Source organism: Nyctereutes procyonoides, unplaced genomic scaffold (assembly GCF_905146905.1).
Source record: "Nyctereutes procyonoides isolate TBG_1078 unplaced genomic scaffold, NYPRO_anot_genome, whole genome shotgun sequence".
Taxonomy (NCBI): domain Eukaryota; kingdom Metazoa; phylum Chordata; class Mammalia; order Carnivora; family Canidae; genus Nyctereutes; species Nyctereutes procyonoides.
The window spans coordinates 39,921,571-39,934,299 of record NW_026575043.1 but is presented as its reverse complement, the minus strand read 5'-3'; the positions used below and the strand labels follow the sequence as shown (position 1 = coordinate 39,934,299).

The 12,729-nt window shown below is 42.2% G+C and overlaps 1 protein-coding gene across 3 annotated transcripts in view; it reads left to right on the top strand.

Moving 5' to 3' along the window:
* The window catches only part of RNF185 (ring finger protein 185), a 36,227-nt gene that overhangs the window by 17,165 nt on the left and 6,333 nt on the right, over nt 1-12,729 (top strand). For 2 of the 3 annotated variants that reach the window (XM_055323059.1, XM_055323060.1), the window contains 4 exons: nt 3,806-4,028; nt 7,235-7,253; nt 9,421-9,533; nt 11,147-11,201. In XM_055323059.1, coding sequence (XP_055179034.1) covers nt 3,853-4,028; nt 7,235-7,253; nt 9,421-9,533; nt 11,147-11,201 — 363 coding nt within the window. In that variant the 5' untranslated portion in view covers nt 3,806-3,852. Of the gene's footprint in view, nt 1-1,437; nt 1,489-3,805; nt 4,029-7,234; nt 7,254-9,420; nt 9,534-11,146; nt 11,202-12,729 lie in introns of all 3 variants that reach the window. The other variant, XM_055323062.1, reaches the window with a different exon arrangement.

Below are 12,729 nucleotides of genomic sequence, written 5' to 3'. Positions count from 1 at the left end.
CAAAGAGTAGAGAGGGTAATGAGCCAGGGTAAGGGGTGTCTATGTACATCTCCCCAGTAGCAGCAGCCCCTTCCTACCTTGGACCCTCCGGGTCACTGTATTATCTCAAAGGACCACCTTTGCAGCTCTGAGGCATGACACCCTCACTTTTCAGATGAAAAAAGGGATTGTAGCCATCAAGTTCTCAGAATAGTGGAGTCAGGACTTGAACTCAGAGCTTTTCAGGATTGGGGAAAACTGGAACATTGGGGAATTTTTTTTTTTAAGGATTTTATTTACTTATTTGAGAGACAAAATGAGAGAGAGCACATGAACAGGGGCAGAGGGAGAGGGAGAAGCAGATTCCCCTGCTGAGCAGGGAGCCCAACATGGCATTCAATCCTGGGATCATGACCTGAGCTGAAGACAGACTCTTGACCAACTGAGCCACTCAGGCACCCCAGAAGTTTTTTTTTTTAATGCACTCTTGCCATTTTTTCTAATTTCAAAATTAATACATGTAAAAATGTTAGTTTTGTAAATGGGGAGGACTTAGAAAATATGTTACTACTTCTAAGCCCCCAACAGTACAGGTAGTCACTCTTAACAGTTTGGTATGTTTTCCACATTTTAAAAAACATTTTCTAATATTTATATTTCATTATTGTAGTAATTATAATATTATACATGCATTTTACAATTTCTTTTTTTAAGCGTTATTTTAAAAGTAATACCTGCTTGTCATAAAATTTGAAAATAGGATAAGAATATAAAATTCAAAGTTCCCCAGCCTCTAATTCTAGAAATAATTATTGATAGTTTAGTGTGTGCCTTCTAGACATTTTCTTTGCCTTTGTGTGTGTGTATTCTTTCATATATTTTGTTTTTACCCAAATTCAGGCACATACTCTTTTGCAACCTAACCTTTTTAAAAAATTCCTTTTATTATGGAAATTTACAAGCACACACAAAAATAAGCTAATGGAATAAACCCCCATTCATCATCCAGCTCCAGCAGCCATCACCTTCCCTGTTTTGTCTTTTCTCTCCATTTTCACCCCCCCCCCAGAAGTATTTTAAAGCAAATCCCAAACATCATTCCTTCATAAATATTTAAGTCTATATTTCTAGGGGCACCTGGGTGGCTCAGTCAGTTAAGTGTCTGCCTTCAGTCAGGTCATGATCCCAGGACCTACATCAAGCCGTATAACGGGCTCCCTGCTCAGTGGGGGGTCTGATTCTACTCCCTGTGCCTCTTCCCTCTGCTCATGTGTGGTCTTTCTCTCTCTTTCAAATAAATAAAGTCTTTTTTAAAAGGTATGTATTTCTAGCAGTTGAGTATTTTTTAAATTATGCAATGCCATAATCATAATAAAATTAACAGTAATTCCTTAATGTCAACTAATACCCAGGCTAAATCTAATTTTTGACAGTCATCTCACAAATGTCTTTTTATAGATCGTTTGTTTGAACCTGGTTCCAGTGAGATCCACACACTTTCAGTGGTTGGTATGTCTCAAGTCTCAATTTAGAACTCCACGTTCTATATTATGCTATTTATTTTTTGGAGAACTTAGATTATTTGTTGTAAAAGGTCCCACATTCTGGATTTGCTGATTGCCTCCTGGAGTTGTTAAACATGTGCTTCTGTGCCCCATATTTTCTGTAAATAGGTAATTTATTTTGGAGACATGATTAGAGTTTATGTTTTAAGAGTGCTTCATTGTTAGTGATATGTACTTCCTATTGCATCACATCAGGAGACTATCATTAAGATTGATCAGTGAACCCAACTTTATGATTGTCTTTCTACTTCTCTACACACAGTCCTTAATTTTAAAAGATAAACATATTTTAAAGAAGCTCACATAGGTCAGGTACTTGAGCCAGAATGACATGTGAAGGCCATAACATGGCCCCAAGAAGCAGACTCCATCCTAAGGAGAAGAGAACAGTTGTATGTGGAGAGAAGGAAGCACTGGGTCAGGGAGAGAAGGTCTTGGAACTGAGGCCAGTGAGGCACTGGTGCTGCCAGCAGCCAACTGCCCTTCTGGGACATTATGTAAAATGATGTAACTGAGTGAAAAAGTGGCAGTGAGCCGGTCTCCTCTCCCTGCTCAAGCACTGAGCTACTGTTGTGGTGAGAGATGCTTGTAAGTCCAGAGTTCTAAGTTGGTGGTGTGTTGAAAGGCTTCTTAGTCTGAGAAGACTGGCTTTTTGGTCCTTACATCTTCAAACTTTGGAAGCTGGAATCAGAGCAGTCTTGGTGCTCCAGTGGTGAGTCTCACACTTGTGGTAGGGCCACCTTCCTTGGAAAGAATGGATGAGAATACTTGGAGCAGCAGTCTCAGAACTGGATCAGGACAACTAAAAGACCATGTAGTTCAGTGCTTCAGTTTACAGATGACAAAACTGTGGCCCACAGAGAAGGGAGATTCCCAAAACACCTAGCAAGCTAGAGGTTCAACTGAAGCCAACATCCAAGCTAACTGAAGCCAACATCCAAGCTGCTGGTTCTCTGGCTATGATAATCAGCCAGCATCTCCTAAGAATTTCTAAGATGGTGAGGGTGGCCAAACCAAGCTCTTGACAGATTATTTTTTTTTTTAAAGATTTTATTTATTTCATGACAGACACACACACACAGAGAGAGAGAGAGAGAGAAAGAGAGAGGCAGAGACACAGGCAGAGGAAGAAGCAGGCTCCACACAGGAAGCCCGACATGGGACTCGATCCCAGGTCTCCAGGATCAGGTCCCAAGCCGAAGGCAGCCCTAAACTGCTGCACCACCCAGGCTGCCCTCTTGACAGATTCTTTTTTTTTTTTTTTTTTTTTTTGGTTCTCTTGACAGATTCTTAATCTGTACCCAGAATTTCTGGGTACCTTCCTGTTAGTCTTCCCTTCCTTCTTGTTCAGCTCCTGGCAGGTTCTTTGATTTGGAGGCAATATCTCCCAGCATTTGGTAGCCAGCCTGATCTGTGGTGGTATAGTGGTTTGAATACAGACTGGGTGTTAGAGTTCCAGTCTCAGCTCCACAGTAGTCAGTTAAAGGACAGGTCTTGGGCTGCAGTTTTCTAAAGAGATTGGATCAGATCAAGTTTGCCCAAAGCATTATAAATGTGCCAAATGATTTCAGTGTGAGGATAAACAGGTTTTCTGTCATTATATTTGTATTTATCTTTCACTTATGGTATCTAATACTGGTTTTCTGTGTATAGCAGTGACATAAACCTCCTCTTTAAATGTATTGAGGTCAAAAACTTAATAGATTTAGACCAAATAAGGTAGATGGTATTCTAACCTGGCAGGAGGGGGAATGTAGAAGATTGCGGTATGGAAGACATTGAGCTGAATGACTTGTCTGGTTCTTAGCTTCCTAGCCTTTCATAGTTTCACTTATGTTCTGACATATACCAGTCACAACCTTCTGGTCTAAGATTCACTCACCAATATAGAGGCAGTCCAAAGTTAGAGAACAGCTTGTGAACATTTAATTTTATTGAGCACATATTACCTGGATTGGTTATCCTGGGAGAATGTAAAGACATGTGAGAAAGGGTCTCAGTTCCTTTGGAGAGCCATCTGGTTGGAGCTTGCTCTGTATTTGTGCATTGTGTTTATGTGGTATATTTTAGGCTGTGTTCATGAAAGTTTTTCAGTCATTGTTCTCTGAGTAGTGCCTCATGAGTGTCATCCTCTGCAAAGTCTGTTTGAGAGTTCAGTCATAATCTGAACTTCTGGAGCTGAGAGAAGATGGGGATACTGCCATGGAAGCCGGGGTGAGTGGGCTGGAGAAACAGGCAATCAAGGGCTCTCTGCCTTTCAGGATTTTCCTGGGGAGAATCTTCAGTCAGAGTTTGCTGACAGCCAAGGATGGCGAGCAAGGGGCCCTCGGCCTCTGCATCCCCTGAGAACTCCAGTGCAGGAGGGCCCAGCGGTAGCAGCAATGGTGCTGGTGAGAGTGGAGGGCAGGACAGCACCTTCGAGTGCAACATCTGCCTGGACACAGCCAAGGACGCCGTCATCAGCCTGTGTGGCCACCTCTTCTGGTCAGTATTCCTGCCACCACCCCAGAAGACACGGCCAGGTTTAGAAAGCCTGTGTCCTAGGCAGCTTTGGAACAGGGAGTTTCCTACCCACTTTAGGCCTCCTGATACAATCAGGCCCAAGAGCCAGGAGACCTGGGTTCTTATCCCAGTTCTGTTGCTGATGAGCTGAGTGGCCTTGGGCAAATCCTGTCCCCACTCTGAACTCTGTACCCCTGCATCTAATGTGAAAATATTCACCAGTTAGTGAGCGATTACTATTTGCCACTTGCTGTGCTGAACAAAGAGGCACTATGTACAGTGGATATACTGTGGTACGCTGTATGGCAAGGACAGCAGAGCCAGACTTCCTTGTTCTGAATCCTGAATCTGCTACTTCCCTACTGGATGACCTTGGGCAAGGTGCTTATACACGCTCTGTCTCATTTTACAGGGTTGTTTGTGAGCAGTCAAATGACTCAAAATACGTAAAAATCTTAGAGGAGAACATAGCACACACTGAATACTATGTGTTAGCGATGATCCTGATAATTGTTTCTATATTTTATGTGTATCAAAATGAAGTGGCAGCGTTAGTTTCATTCAGGCCTCCATCATTATTGAATAGTCCCTCCTGGTTCTGAGGTTCTGGGTAAATGTTGAGATTTTATTCCCCTCCCTTGATTTTGAGCTGGGCCTTGAAGGGTAAATTGAGGTAAGTGGAGGGGTAAGAATGACAGATAAGGCAAAGAGTATGTGCCCCCCAAGGCAGGCATTCTCTACGGATAGACCTGTGCACTCTTGGATATGAGATTTTGAGACCCCAACACTGCTGTGTACTTCACAGAACGCCCTGGGTGGGGAGGTTGAGAAGTGTTAGGGGTTAAGTGAGGGTTAGGCCAGATTATCAAACTCAGATTTGACTGAGTAGGACATAAAGCTATGGGATATTTTTGATCAGGGAAGTGGTATGAAGAAAGGGTCATTTAAGCAGTATTTATTAAGGGAGTTTAAGATAAGATAGAGATAAATTTATTGAATAAATAGAATGGGACAGGTTTTTTTTGGCAGTTCTTGCCCTAATCATTAAGTTTGTTTTGTTTTTTTTTTTTAAGATTTTATTTATTTATTTATTCATGAGAGACCCAGAGATAGGCGGAAAGACAGGCAGAGGGAGAAGCAGGCTCCATGCAGGGAGCCTGACGTGGAACTCGATCACAGGTCTCCAGGATCACACCCTGGGCCAAAGGCAGGTGCTAAACCACTGAGCCACCCAGGCTGCCCCTAATCATTAAGTTTTATGCAGAAACTGTTGTTTCCTAGAAATTGGAGATTCTCCAGGGCATTATAAAACCAAGATTTGGGGACACCCGGGTGGCTCAATGGTTGAGCATTGGCCTTTGGCACTGGGCCTAGTCCTGGGGTCCTGGGATGGAGTCCCACATTGGGCTCCCACTGAGGAGCCTACTTCTCCCTCTGCCTGTGTTTCTCTGCCTCTCTTTCTGTGTGTCTCATGAATATATAAAATCTTTAAAAAACAAAACAAAAGAAGCCCAAGACTTGAAAATAAGTGACGAAATTAAGAATTAAATCAAGGTGCCATTAGAGAGAACACAGACTCTAATATGAAACAGATGCTTCCTATTAGAATGGTTTATCCCTGGGACAATCTGCCAACCTTTCTGTACCTCAGTTTCCTCATCTGTAAAATGGAGATAATTATATTTTGTCATAGGTTAATATGATCTTCCAGTGACATTAACCAATGGAAATCTAGTCAGCCACAGCCTGGCACACAATAGTTGCTTAATAAATGGAGGTGATCACCACCTTTATTATAATTGTGAGCCTCTCCCTAAAAGAAAGTCACCTCCACTTCTCCCCGATAACCTTTGAGGGAAGTTGCCAGTGGAGATCTGCCATGATTTGCGGTACTTTGGGCTCAGTTTGGAATGGCAAGGTCAATGTGGAAGTCAGATGTCAGGGGCGTCTCTTACATCCAGGGGGATTGCATGTCTGGATGGTGAGGCTAAACTGTGGCTCAGGAACTGGGAAAGGAATTAGCCTGAGTCCAAATTTTACTCAGCTAGAGGAGTCATGTTATGAGGGACATAAACCATGTCCCTCGCTGTCCATGTCCACATTTTCCTCTGTCCTAGCACATAGGAGGTGTTCAGTGGATATTTGTTAATTGGATGAATAAGTCAAGAGAGAAAAAGTGAAAAATCTAGAGTTAGAGTAACTTTTCCTTCAATTCTGTAAATGTCATTTTTTGCACCTAGTGCTAGGTGATAGAAGGGACAATAAACAGGAAATCAGGAGACTTGACTTTTTAGTCCTGGTGCAAGTCATTTCATGTTTCTGAGTTTGGTTTCCTCATTTGAAAAATTGAGAAACTGGACAGCATTTCATTATAGTACAACTCGTTAAACTGAAGGTAGCCCTTTCTGCCAAACAGTATCCTCATTCTTTTCATTACTTAAAGATATTTTTTATAGTAAACTTGAAGTTTTAAACCACTTCCTGCCAGCCTGAAGATTTTTTTTAAAGGTTTTATTTTTTTATTCATGAGAAATACAGAGAGAGAGGCAGAGACAAAGGCCAGAGGGAGAAGCAGGCTTCCTCCGGGGGTCCGATGGGGGACTTGATCCCGGGACTCTGGGATCATGACCTGAGCCAAAGGCAGATGCTCAACCACGGAGCCACCCAGGTGTCCCAGCCTGAAGATTTTCTTAAACCAGATCCAGAACCAGGAATTGTGAGCCTTAGGAGGCTATGAACATACTTTCAGTAGAGTCTAAAATGGTATGTGTATGTATGTGTGCATGTGTGTATGAGAATGCCCCCATGAATTTTTCTGCACAAAAGGTCTTTAGCTTTTATTGGATTCCTTCAGGGGCTACCACCCCTCAAAGGTTGGCTTGTAGAGAACCTGGGTTTGGGATGGTCTGAGACCTGGGGGTTCTTTACAGGTAGGATCCCAGGGTTAGAAACTGGGATCTTGTCTCTATTGCCTAATTTTTCCTGTGAGTTTAGCCCAGTCTTTTCTAATTTCTGATACTAGTGATTTCCCCATAGACTCTCAGTGGGGTTGCACTGCTTCACAGTTCCACCCTGTGTTCCTGTTTTTGTGCTCCCACCCTCAATGTTTCTGCTAATGAAAGCATTTTTCTTCCTTTACCCCCATTCTCTTTCTCCTTGATGACTGGTTGCCCTGGGGACTCTGGCAGTTGGCCATGTTTACATCAGGTAAGATGCATTTCATTTTACTTTGCCTTTCATCAGCTGTGGTTGCACAAGACACTCCTAGTCTCAGGAGACTACTGTCAGAAGCTGCAATCTCCCCTGTCTGTGGGCTCATTTGCTTGTTTTACCCCCACCCCTCTTTATACACCTGTCCCCTGATAGGCACTTGCTGAAAACAAGGGGTCAGTGGGATGGTCCTGACTCTGTTACCGATGGACTTTGTGGCTTTAGTAGGCCACACCTCTCTGGCTCACAATTCCCCATCTGTAGATTGAGTTGGAGTTGATAGTATGTTAGATTTTTATTTTTGAGATTCTGCCTCTACAAAAAAGAACCTCCTATCATATCAACTGTTTCCCTGACCCTTAAATAAGGTCTTGAAAATGTTAGGAACGGGAAAATTTTCTTGGTCTCAAGAGAGAGCTTTTATGAGAGGGGGAAGATGTCTGTTTTCCCAGCTTTAGATTATTATGAAAGCCAGTCAGTTAAGTATTCACCAAGACCCAGGCACATGCTTGGTGAAACAGCAGGGTCTGGCATTCACAGCTGGCTGTGAAAGTCACTGTGAGCTGACTGTTTGCAAGGTTATTGACAAAAGAGCCCCATACTAGTAGGTGGCTTAGGAATGTACGAGGAAGACAGACGTTCCAGAACTCTAGAGCCTCAGAGTCTAGGGCGGAGAAAGCAGCAGGGGAAACAAGAAAGGGGTTCCCACTACATTCAGGGCTGTGCATTCTGACTACAGCAAAACTTGGTACATTTATAAATTTGTCTGCTGGAAATTTATAAAACGAACATAACACATAAATTGTGAAGCTTTCAACAGTAGGATAAAGGAAATGGGATACAAAAATCATTAAATGCTGCTTTCTCCTTGGCCCCAAAATCCTAGATTCACATTTATATAATAAACTTTTTATCATTGAGTCTAAACATGCAATTTATGTTCTAAGATAAATGCTGAGAAAAATTATACATATTAAATTATTCAAAGATACTATAGAAAAAAAACAAAAACAAAAAAAAACCAAAGATACTATAGATAACATGGTTTTATCATTCTTTTGTTTTAGAGAAAGTTAAGCAGAATATTTTTTAACCAGTGAACGAGCCTGGGAAACCCAAAACAGAATTCTGGTGTTTTTAATATTGAAACAAATAGTTGAATGTAAAAATCAATGAAAGTACATTAGAATCTTTAAGCAGGGATCCCTGGGTGGCGCAGAGGTTTGGCGCCTGCCTTTGGCCCAGGGCGCGATCCTGGAGACCCGGGATCGAATCCCACGTCGGGCTCCCGGTGCATGGAGCCTGCATCTCCCTCTGCCTGTGTCTCTGCCTCTCTCTCTCTCTGTGTGTGACTATCATTAAAAAAAAAAAAAAAAAGAATCTTTAAGCAAATTTAGATAATAGCAAAATCTATCTTTTAGCACATAGTAAATCACCAGAAAATGGTGAGGTTATGTTATTATGTCCAAATGCTGATATCTGGGATACAAAGTAGTTGAAGAAACGCTGTAAAAATGAGAAATCACAGAAAGAAAAATTTGCCTGCCAGTGTAATATAGTTGATCTGTTGGGGAAGGCAGAGGTTTAAGGTTCATTACATCAGCATTCACGGCCTAAACTGAGGCTGAGTCTGTCAGACCCATTGACACTGCTACAGACTTGCAGTTCCTTCCTGCTGTGTTGCTGAGAGCCCCTTGACTTAATGAAACATGAAGAAGTCTTTAATTATGAGGTGTTTAAAAGCAATTTTGAGGGGCAGCCCGAGTGGCTTAGTGGTTTAGCGCCTGCCTTTGGCCCAAGGCATGATCCTGGAGACCCGGGATCGAGATCCATGTCAGGTTCCCTGCATGGAGCCTGCTTCTCCCTCTGCCTGTGTATCTGTCTCTCTCTTTCTCTCTGTGTCTCTCATAAATAAATAAATAAAATCTTTCAAAAAAAAAAAAAACACCAAAAACGCCCCCCAAAATAAAAGCAATTTTGATTTCACCAGTAGTAAATATTTATTGAGTGCCAGGAGCAGGAATCAGAGAGTTGGGTTCCTTGAAGTATTCCCTACTGGTGCTGGTGTTTCCAGTTTGAGGTGTCTGGTCCATGTTTTTCTTCTGGCTGTGACCACTCTGTAGTGAGCTTATATCATTCATGCATTTTTCTCTCCTGTTTTCAGTGGTTGGAGACCAGACCTAACAGACAGGTGTGTCCAGTTTGCAAAGCTGGCATCAGCCGAGATAAAGTCATCCCGCTGTATGGCAGGGGCAGCACTGGGCAGCAGGACCCCAGGTGAGGCCTTGGGGCACCTCTCACATCCACTCCTCCCTTTGGACATAAATTCACTTCTATTCATCACCTTCTCACCCCACCCTTTACTTAGTGCTTACACACCCTCATTTTGAGGCAGTTGGGATCCAGATGGGAGTCCTTTAGGAAGGGAAGGAAGCCAAGTTGTTCCTCACTGGGCTGTAATGCAGATATCCACTGAGCTTCTACCAGCAAGCAGGCAATGTGTTAGGTAGCGCACAAGATACCACAATTTTAAGAGTGAAGAATGCTTAGAAGGAGCAGCTTGGGAAGCAGAGTGTCCAGCAGGAGAGTCTGCAAGGAAGGGGGTTGCTGCAGCAGTGATATATAAAGTACAGAGGGAGGAGAGGACAGGAGGCTGAGAGGCTTTGTGGAGTTTGAGGTATGAGTGGGTCTGTCATTCACTAAACACAAGTTTTGAGAGCTCTTCATGGTCTGGTGCACGCATGCACACATATGCATGTGCTCACACACCCCAAATTCCCCAGCAATGTCTCGTACTTTCTCTTAACCCCACCCCAGCATATCCTGTACACAGACATACTGGATTTCTCTTAAGGGAACTTACCCTTTCACATTTATGAGCCTTTGTATTTGTTTTCCCTCTGCCTCTTCTGCCCTCCCCAGACCTGCTCACATCCTCCTCCTCCACTAATTTCTATCCATCTTTAATGAGCAGCTGTGAAGTTACCTTCTCCTTAAAGTGGCCCACATTAGTTGCTCTCACTCATGCTTCCACCTTATGTAGTTGATACCTCTCTTCAGGAATTCCCTTCCCACACTGTATTGTGATTGGTTGTAACCCCTTTGTGATTGGTTGTAACCCCCTTCAAACCAGAACCACCTCAAGAGTAGGGTCTGTCACAGTCTTAGTATTTGTAGTGTCCTGCCTATTGCATAATGGGTAACAAGCTTCAGTCCAGTATATTGGGGATGAGTGACAGAAGGGGATAAGACCCAGAGGCCGGGCAGCCCAGGTGGCTCAGCGGTTTGGCCCTGCCTTCGGCCCAGGTCCTGGTCCTGGAGTCCCGGGATCGAGTCCTGCGTCTGGCTCCCTGCGTGGAGCCTGCTTCTCCCTCTGCCTGTGCCTTTGCCTCTCTCTCTCTTTGGGTCTCTCATGAATAAATAAATAAAATCTTTAAAAAAAAAAAAAAAAAGACCCAGAGGCCAAAAACAAAGTGTAGAGTACTTACCAAGGAAATATTGAGGGGTAAAGCTGAAGTTAATTGAGGCATATCAGAGAGATCCTGAATCTCAGCCCTCTTTGCTGACAGGCCATTCTCTATTTCAGTTTGGATTTGGGATTTTTAACCTCAGTGACCCCTTTATCACATAGGTCCAGAGAAGATGTCTGGCTAGCATTCATAATCAGTCTTGGCCAAGCTCCTGTGAGAGAAGTTGGCAGTATATAGTGCAATGTAATGAACATCTGAGATTTTCTCCCTGCTTTTCTATATAGTTGGAAAAACAATTGCAAGTAGAATGAAGATTAAGATTTGGTTTAATTTGGTATAAGTTCACATGTGGGCATGGTGGACCTGACTCTGTTGGTGAAGAGCATTATGATTATTTATTTTACAATGTTTCTGTTTCAGAGAGAAGACCCCTCCCCGCCCTCAAGGACAGAGGCCAGAGCCAGAGAACAGAGGGGTGAGGAACATTCTAGAAGCATCTTCTAGAATGGCTTTAGGAGTTTCCATCTTGGCCCTACATTTTTTCTCCTTGATTATTAAAAGTAAAGGAAAAATTGTGAAATACACAAAGGAAAATAAGGGGGAAATCACTTATAATCACACCATCTGAAGATAACTACTGGAAATATTTTGGTCTATTCTCTTTTTTTTGTTGTTCTATAATTATATATACACACATAAAAGTTTTATAGATCTATTTACGTGTATGTATTTTATAGATGTATATACATATGTTCTTGTTTATTTTTTATAATACTTGGCTCTTGTTTTTTAACTCTTGTTTTTAAAATTTCATTCCTTCTATATTAAGTGCCTTCTGTATGCTGGGCATTATTCTAGGCACTGATGATAGATCAGTAAACATAGCAAAGATCCCTGCCCTTAATGGAGTTTATATTAGAGATGGGGAGACTTTTAATGATATATCATGAGATTTTTACATGCCAGTAATACTTTATTTAAAGGTGGTTTAGTGTTCAGTTGTATGAACTTAACATTATTTGATCCTTTGTTGGACATTTAGCTGTTTCCCTTTTTCTTATTTTAAAAATACTCTGTTGAACTTAGAGATACCTTTTTGAACAGGTACATGGTTGTTTTACCAGGATAAATTCTTAGAAGAATCAGTAGCTCAAAAAATTTGCTCATTTATTTTATTTTATTTTTTAAAGATTTTATTTATTCATGAGAGACACAGAGAGAGAGAGAGAGAGAGAGAGAGAGGCAGAGACACAGGCAGAGGGAGAAGCAGGCTCCATGCAGGGAGCCCGACGTGGGACTCGATCCTGGGTCTCCAGGATCACACCTTGGGCTGAAGGCAGCGCTAAACCGCTGAGCCACCCGGGCTGCCCAGATTTGCTCATTTAAATCCGATGTTACTGTTAAAATTTTCTTCTTAAAATATTAAAGAAATTATAATAGCAAAACATTTATCCACACTACTGGAATCCCCAAACAAGTATATGTTCTCCAGATTAAAATATTAAAAATTTTGAGGGAAAATACTTATATCTGTATCTTGTCTACATACCTATATATTGTCCTGAGCATACTTATGACTATAGTGTTCAGTTTTGTCTGATAATTTCGTCACAAGAGTTTTTCAATTCTGCACAGAATTAAGAGCATGAGTTTTTGGATCATATTGACCTAGTTTTTGATCTAAATTCTCTCTCCTTGACTACCAAGTGACATTACTTTAACTTTCCTAGGCTCTGTTTCTCAACAGAGTCTCAGCTCCTACCTCAAGAAGCCAGAGGCCCTGGCCTTAATGACAGTGGTGTGTAGTTCTAGTGTATACAAATACTCGTAGCCACCAGTGATGCTTTCCTGCCTGCTTTGCCCCAGGAAATGTGAGGACTTGTGGAATTGTATAGAGGTTGCTGAAACAGAGACCAGAGGGTCAGTCCGCGGGATTGCACTCATTGAAGTGGTAGCTCCTGATGAAACAGTTGCACCTTCCTGGATAAGGCAGCCTCGGTCCC